The 8,294-nt window shown below is 39.0% G+C and overlaps 1 protein-coding gene across 1 annotated transcript in view; it reads right to left on the reverse strand.

Annotated features, from left to right (window-relative positions):
• ppp1r21 (protein phosphatase 1 regulatory subunit 21) overlaps positions 1-8,294 on the reverse strand; it is a 22,947-nt gene extending 14,653 nt beyond the window's left edge. The window contains exons 1-12 of the mRNA XM_015382024.1: positions 7,720-8,294; positions 5,752-5,820; positions 5,137-5,283; positions 3,784-3,885; positions 3,522-3,686; positions 3,379-3,437; positions 2,995-3,089; positions 1,092-1,144; positions 771-920; positions 556-657; positions 387-475; positions 166-302 (exon numbers count right to left, since the gene is read on the reverse strand). Coding sequence (XP_015237510.1) covers positions 166-302; positions 387-475; positions 556-657; positions 771-920; positions 1,092-1,144; positions 2,995-3,089; positions 3,379-3,437; positions 3,522-3,686; positions 3,784-3,885; positions 5,137-5,283; positions 5,752-5,820; positions 7,720-7,779 — 1,228 coding nt within the window. The 5' untranslated portion in view covers positions 7,780-8,294. The remainder of the gene's footprint in view (positions 1-165; positions 303-386; positions 476-555; positions 658-770; positions 921-1,091; positions 1,145-2,994; positions 3,090-3,378; positions 3,438-3,521; positions 3,687-3,783; positions 3,886-5,136; positions 5,284-5,751; positions 5,821-7,719) is intronic.

Raw genomic sequence — 8,294 nt, forward strand, 5'->3', positions numbered from 1 at the left:
TATATATATATATATATATATATATATATATATATTTCTGATCATCTTCACATTTTTCCACTTAACATAATCGCATGTTTGAAAAATAAATAAATAAAATAAACAGCTCTTGCTCCATAATTCAGCACAGTAACGAGGCTGAATAATGACACTAAGTTAACTCACTTGGTAAGGCCAAAAGGCTAATGTAGTTCTGCAGTTTCTCAAACACTGTCGTTACTTTCTTCATGTCACTTTGCAAGTCCCGGTTTTTAGCAGTCAAGGCATCCGTGCAAAGCGGCGCCTCGCACTCTTCTTCCAAGCTGATATGAAAAAAGAAGAAATGATGGTTATCGGTTCAGCCTCCTTCACTGTCCAACATGCTTTCTTTCAAACACGGTGCTGACCTTTTCAGCTGATAGGGAAGAATCTTTTGTAGAAAGTGGGTGTAGGAGGAGAAGGTCTCAGCGAAATGCCTCAGTGTGACCACAGTCTCCTTCATTTCAACATGTAATGTATTTAGAGATTTTTTTTTTTTTATTATTGATCAAATATGCAGAAAGGTTAGAATCTTACTAGCACTGTGACGGTGTCTTCTGTGATGCTTTGGTATAACTGCAGGAAACTGTCCTCCAGGGGGCGCACATAGGCAGCGTTCTCATGAAGATACTGAGAAAACTGGTGAGACAAAAACTCTCTACCTTAATTTTCACCTTTTTTAAAACTTTATAAATAACCAGAATAATTAGTCATCTTTAAAATGGCTGCATTTTTATGTACATCTGCCTCACCTTCTGGTTAAGAGGAGAAATGGGTTCAATGGAGGAATCCAGGGGATAAATGTGGACCCGCTGCTCCGTGTAGGTGTGGAAGTTCAGCAGAGCAGCCACCAGGTCCTGGATGAAGCTCAAGGCCTGACTTGTTACATCCCGAGCCTTAAGCTGCATCCAAAGAAATTAAACGCTGTTTTAATAATGGTTTGTTAAAACAAATTAAGAGTTAACCTAACAAAGACAAGGGCATCCCTTTTAGACAGGAACTTTAAATCTAAAATTCAATGTAATGTTGCACCTATGAAAGCACTGAATACCTCTGACCTGGTTCCCACTAACCTGGTGTCGACGGTTGTGAGACGGCACATTTAGGCTGTTGTAGTCACTAAATTCTGTAGAACAGGAGAGGAGGGGAGTTTATCATGGGTGTAACAACAAAATTTATTAACATAAAGCTAAAATTGACATTCCTAATGAAATCTGGATCAACATCTCTAAGCAAGGAGCAAAGAGCCACTTGGTGATTTTCTGACCTGATATTTGATTCCCCTTAACAGGAAGAAAAAGGTTCATTTAAGTTGTGTGGTTTCTTGTCATAGAGCAGATTTGAAGCACAACCCCCAAAATCACCCAGGGTTAAGGGTCAGAGTTGTTGCAGAGGATAAATGTTAGTATGCTGTACTCGTTATAAAACCAGCTTTTATGTTCAGAGCACACCAGGGGGTCACACTGTTTGAGATATATTAGAAGAATTTGAAACTGGAACAAGCATGCTGCTACTACCTCCGTGTTTGACAGAGCAGCACAGAGCCACTAATTCTGAAGCTTCCATTCGACTCCTCAAAACACATATTTTATCATTTTGGAAAAACAGCTCTTTTTTTCCTCATCTGACAAGAATAATTTTCTTTAAAAAAAAAGATCCAAAACATACATCAAAACTGATTACTGACTGCTGTATGGTCTCTCTCTCTCCTAACCCCAACCTTACCCTTATTGAAAATGCCAGGATGGATCTGAGCCATAAAACAGCAATATCTAATTAGTTCTACACGGAAAGGAAATCAGACTGGGTCCTATAATTAATCTAAGGCCATGTTTATGGCAGCAAAAATGTTGCTGCTAAGGTGCAGTTTGTTAGACATATAAACTAATGTTTCTGGTATCCATTATACGACGTTCAGACCACACGTTGCAGAAACAGCTAGTTTACATTCAAAGTCAATGGTTAACGCACATCAAAGTGCAGCAAAAGGTCCTGCAGCGCGTCATGAGCTTCTGAGCATCTGATGCGCCTCAAAAGCAGCATCTGCTGGAGTTGGAAAAATGTTACCTTTGCTGCTCAACGCGCCACATCAACCAATCAGAGAATCTGATCTGGGAGCTGACAGGGAGACAGACACAGTACTGCTGATGCAGAGCGCTATGATCACTCCTCTGAAACATTTTATTAACGCCTAAATTAACTTAAAATGCTGAAACCTGCTGGCAAAATATGTTCAATTTTATTATTCTGGTGCCGTTTGGATTACGTACATGAAAACCGCCTTCCAGCCGCCACAGCAAACCGAAAAGAGGCGACTGGGCCAGAGGCTGCCTTTGAACAGGATTTCTAGTGACAGCGCACCTCCGGTGTATGGGGGTCTGAGCGGTTCCGACAGAGAAATAATATTTGAAGGCAGGATCGTAATCTTGATGAACTGACAGCACAGATTATGTTTTCAGGTGGACTTTCTCACTTAAAAACATTTTAAAACTGCTTTTTACCCACTGATCACAGCAAATATAGCAAAACCGCTCTCTGCCATTGAACACAGAAGCAGCAGATGCTGGACACACTTTACTGGATGCCTGACCTTAATGTGTACAAGCATGAAAAATGAAGCAGCAGAAGCTTTTAGGTGCTTCCAGTGATTTCGGTCTGAATGTAGAATTATTCATTAAATAAGTCAAGCAAGGTCCACATTTGCGTGACAATTTTTTTCTATAATCTTTTTTGCTGGTATAAACAACACATTTCCTCATTGTGGGACAATAAAGGGATTTCCTATTCTTATCTAAACATTTCAGGCTGTTTGTATAATTTTGACAATAAATTCAAACGTGTGCACTTAAACCTAAAGCTGTTGAATTATCATTTAAATGGATCATTAAACTTCCTCCAACAGTCATGCCTATGGTGAGTGTCGGTGAAATCCTGGGCCAAGCAGGTGTCTGCTCAGGGACAATCCCAGTCACTTACTGGTGTCATTAAAGGGCACTTTCTCCTGAATGACGCTGCTGCTTTGCTTCACCTGCTTGTTCAGCTCCGACTGGCACCGTCTCAACTGCTGCTGGCTGCAGGCAGACAGACACCAAGAAGATGATTAGATTAGGGTCTGCATATTTAACAACCACCCTATAAAGGCTTATCAATATTTCTGTATCACACTAATTTTTTCTGAGTGCAAATAGGCAGTTATCTAAACAACCTTCATGCAGAACTGCAATAAATCATAATGCATCCAATCAAACCCAGGTAATTTATAGGAAACAATTGACCTTTACAACACAGAAGTAAGAGCATCCCTATGATCTCCATAGCAAATCTAATCATTTCCAAATCATCAACATAAAGTAAATGTACCACTCTTCCGTTCGAAGTCGACACTCTTTTGCCTCCCTCTCCAGAGTTTGTGTCTTCACCTTTAAGAAAAAAAAAATACATGCATAATTCTTTAACAATTTCAAAGCCAATCATTTTCTGATCAGGTATAGGATTCTCCTTACCTCTAAACGAGCTTTGTCACCCTGCAGGCGCTCAATCGTTTCTGTATACTTTGTTGTAAGTCCGTCAATAACAGCTTGGTGCTCCTCTGCGTCTCTCTCCAGCTGCTCCAGCCGGGTCTTCAGCTCGGCCTCCTTCTTCCTGTGCTGCTCATCTGCTTCATAGAACTGATGAACATACAGAAGATTAATGTGCATCACACTTAACTCGATTTACTCACCACAGAGAAAATAGTGATAAAACAAAAACAAGATAGATGCCTACTTGTATATGAAGGCGTTCATTTTCTTCTATCTTTTTTTGTAGATCTTCATTGAAAACACTTTGAGTCTGAAGGCCATGCTGTGAGGGAGAGTCCCCTTTACCCTGGAAGCAATACAGCAACTATTAACTTGGATGAAAATTTTAATTAAACGCTCCTAATTGTTTATTGTCAAACAGGTGTACATATTCTGATTTTCACAGTTTGGACCAAAACTCTGATTTCCCTCTAGTCCCTGCTCATAGGGAGAACCGGGAGTATTCCCGAAGCGCTGGCCTTGGATTTTTGTTAAGTCTGCAGGTGCAGGGGCCAGATCTGAGAAACAGGCCAGGCCACTTTGGCCAATAGCGTGTGAGGAGGGAAAGACGATTGGTTGGTTTATTTCAATTAAGACCCGTCCCAACAGTCCGTATTAACCACACAGACAGCAGCGTGTGGAGGAAGGGGTGTGACGTGTGTCTGGTGCCGGCTGCTGTGGTGTGTGTAGCTAGTGAGCGCTGCAAGTGAGGATAAGAAGCAATGGACTCGGACGTAGTAAAAGGAAGAGGAAAGGTGGCACAGAGAGGGAGAGACAAAAATAGTGCCATTTAAAAAAAAAAGATGCAGGTAAGTCATAAAAAAAAATGCATTTTAAAGTTACAAAACAGTATGATATCCAGAGACCCCAAAGGTCTCTGGTCAGTGAATGGAAGAACACTGTTTGCATAGTGCATATGTTTGCAATTCAAAGGTGGGGATGACATCACTCCTGCTGGTGCTTCAAGAGAAGTAGAGCATTTGGGAGAAGGTACAGAACCATTTTTACAGTAGAGCAAAAACATGCACCAAGTGACATGAACACCACCAAACACTACTATTTGACATAAATGTCTCTCAGCTCTAATACTGGCTTTCTGGGCACTACAGCATTATTCTATTAAGTGATTGTGTTGTTGACTGATCCAGACTTGCAGTTAGGAATCCCAACTCAAACATGAAAGTTTGTTTATTCCAACCTTGGATTTACTGTAGGTTGGGGTTCATTACAATTTATGATGGTTGCCATTGATATGACATAATCTGCCTATGTAAAGCTGTAACCTTGGAACTACTTAATATGTTACTGTATATTCCAACCTTGTAAATGAGAGTAGGTCCTTCTAGATCAGTGTTTCTTCTGATTGATAAAAGCTTGTTTAATTTTTCAGTTGGGTCCTCAGAAAGCAAAACAGAACTAAGCTCTATTTTATTTTACTACAAAAGAAATCAGTGATGTCAGTCCGTCATGTAGCCATGCCAGGGCGGCCTGGTTACATGACTGACTCCTGGCCTGAAAAAATTTCCCGAGTACGGCCCTGCTTCTAGTGAAAACTCACCTTCCCCTTTTTGTTCCTGATTTCACAAGCAGCTAACTCCTCTTGTAGGAGCTCCACCCTTTTGGCGAGCTGCTGGTTCCTGAAACTGAGGCTGTCCATCTCCTGCTCCTGTTTTCTCAGACTCTGATCCCTCTGCTTTAGCTGGTCCTGATAAATGAAGACAAAAAAAAAAAAAAAAACTGAAGTTAATAAAACTAAATTTGAAAATAAGCACAAATATGCTCCCAAAAAGATAAACAAAATCAGAAGAAATGCATTGATTTATTAATCCTTTAAAGCTAACATATGAAATCATGATGTTATAGGGGGATCTTAAAAAAACAAAACAAAAAAAATACTTTATTTCCAGTGGATATAAAAAAACAAAAGCATATATTAGATCCTCAAAGCATAACATTAATAAAAAAAATGCCTAATTTTTATTATCAGGTTACTTTATTTTAAACTGAAAAGCAAAAGATTTGTTTTTCCCCATTTAACAAAAGCATGTTAGGGGTACAAGCAAAAAGCACAGTAGCATCCTTTCACACAGCTGGCAGGTGCAGCAGCTTGCAGCGAAGCCATGCCTTTGCACTTTGCCTAAAGACGACTCAATGGTCAATATTTGTTATTTACCTTTAAAGAGGCAGTGCTAGTCTGTTCGTCTACAACTGCTTTCTTCAGCACTTGGTTCTGGGCACGGAGCTGAGAATAAACACAAAGTGGAAGATGATGGTAAACAGCTTAGTGAAAGAAAACTTGCATTTAAAACAGAAACAGAAAAATAGGGATGCATATTAGACTAAAACAATATTTCCAACTATGAAGCTATTGATCATCTCTATCCAAGATCGAAGTTCAAAACATTGTAAAAACTTGAAGCTACTACTTTTGTTTTTTTAAATCAATAGACTGGAACATCCATGTTTGACAGTTACACAGTCAGCACTTCCTGAGCAGAACATGGTGCCTGGCTAATGGAGATATGAGAGCTGAAGAGGAAATGGCTCACTCTCCCTGATGTCAGCTGACAAAGAAACAAAGGGCTCAAATAATGCCTCACAGAATACACTGACAAGCAGGCTTTACTGTGTCCAGATCACAAATTAACCACTTGTGGAGTGTTTACAGCTCTTTAACCCATCATGTGTTTTGGGTAATTAAAACATTAAAGCAGCTAAGCAAAGCTAAACCTTAGTGAGGCACAGTAGCTGTAGCTTTTTTAATGTTTCATATCAAACACTTTAGGAATTAGGGCATGTAAACCACTAATTAAGCAAATGCACAAGTTTAAACTATATACACCTAAATGTTTAAACTGAGCAGATCTCTTTACATAGAAAACATGGTAAGCTTGTTTCTATTGCGGTGTGTTCCGCACCAATTAAAAATACATAACGGTTCTTTGTTTGGGTAAAACTAAACTTGAAGAGAACCTAGAGAACCTATTCCATCAGAGACACATAGAACTCTAGACATGTGAAACAAGCTTCTTTTTAATTGAGTGCTGTCAGGGTTTGCTATAACCTGATCGGCTGTGTGTTAGTTTATCTCTTTGTACACAAATTTTGTACTTAACCCTTGCCAATCTTAAGAAATATGAATGAATATGATAATTTTTCATCAAATCAAAACACCTAAGATTTATTAGTAAACTATGCAACTGCTTTTGATCCTCTAATCATTTGGGATCCCTATGGCTCTTTAACCCTTTATAGGGCAAGTTTCCATTTTTTGATCACTTGCATACCCCTTAGAAATGGAGTACCAATTTTCTTTTACTCCGAGTGTTTTTCACACATTTCTTATAGAAGCACTTTTGTTATTTTTCTTAATATATGCGGGCAAGTTGGCGTTTCATGTTATTACATTGACATTCATTTATGCCATCAACATATACATATTTTTTTATGTTACAAAGGTAATAAGGTCTTGTCCTGGATTCCAAAAACACTACAAAAAGGATCTATAAATTTGTGAAAATGTCTTAAAATAAGTGTATTTACCCTTAATTTGAGTATCTAAATAAGAAAATCTCCCAGTTGAAGGCGCATTTTTATCCTTAAAATCAGATTATTTGATATTATGCACTTGAAATAGGAGACTGCATTTTGTCCCCTTATTTTGAATGTAAATTTTCTTATTCCATTTGCAAAGTGTCTCATTTACCTGCTCAATTCAAGAAAAAATTCACTTATTTTAAGAAAATTGGCTTACTTAAATTTCAGTTTTTTGCAGTGCACACTCTTTGCTTGAAATTTAGATGTTTAAAGTCTTTCACTGATTGCCCTATAAAGGGTTAATTCAAACTGCATCTGGTTCATTAAAGCCTCCATTGTAATCATAGAAAGAAACCCCTTTCATGCTTGAACTTAAACTAAGTTTGCAAAAGTTGAGGTTAACAAAACCAAACTTTTTAATTACTATTTTAGTATAATCACAGAACATGACCTGTGATGTGTTGCAGCTGTAAAAATGTTGCAGAAAATCATTCTGATTTCTAATTTCAATCTAATTCCCTCTGATAAAAATGACAGGATGTTGGATGAATCACATGGCAAGAGGCAAGTTAATGGAGATTGTTTGATGGACAGTTTATGTTACCTTTGAGTACTCCTGCGCTAGCTTGCTGTATTTAGTCTGCAGGTCTGTAACGTTAGCCATTGTAGCTGGTCCCAAACACTTGATGCTGAGAGAAGATGTCTAGAGAGAGCGGATCGGCTGGTCGCCACAGCCCGAACCTTCAGACTGTCAGAGCAGCTCAACGCTAGCAGGCTAGCTCAGGTCGCTAACTCCGAAACTGGTTATTCCGTTATTCAGGAGAGACACATGATGACAGGGAGAGGAGGTCATAGCGCTTCCATTATCCTATTTAAACTACAGACTTAATTCAACCCGGATAGTTAATCTATCTTAAACTGTGTAAATTAGCGCTGTTAGCTAGCAGCCACCTAGCTATGTAGCAAAACAAATTCAATCAAAGAGAAACATTAACAGGCAATATTATTTGGAGGGAGCCGTGTTACCCAACACAGTCCGTAAGTCAATATTAAAAGCGAGCGCTGCCACAGCTTAGATAATGATGCAGTGATAACTATCCACATGTTATCAGAGAGACTTCCATTATCCTGTTAACCCGCAAAGTCCTGCTGGAGCCGATCAGATGCAGCAGAGCTTCT

Source organism: Cyprinodon variegatus, unplaced genomic scaffold, assembly GCF_000732505.1.
Source record: "Cyprinodon variegatus isolate N-32 unplaced genomic scaffold, C_variegatus-1.0 Scaffold246, whole genome shotgun sequence".
In the NCBI taxonomy this organism is placed as follows: domain Eukaryota; kingdom Metazoa; phylum Chordata; class Actinopteri; order Cyprinodontiformes; family Cyprinodontidae; genus Cyprinodon; species Cyprinodon variegatus.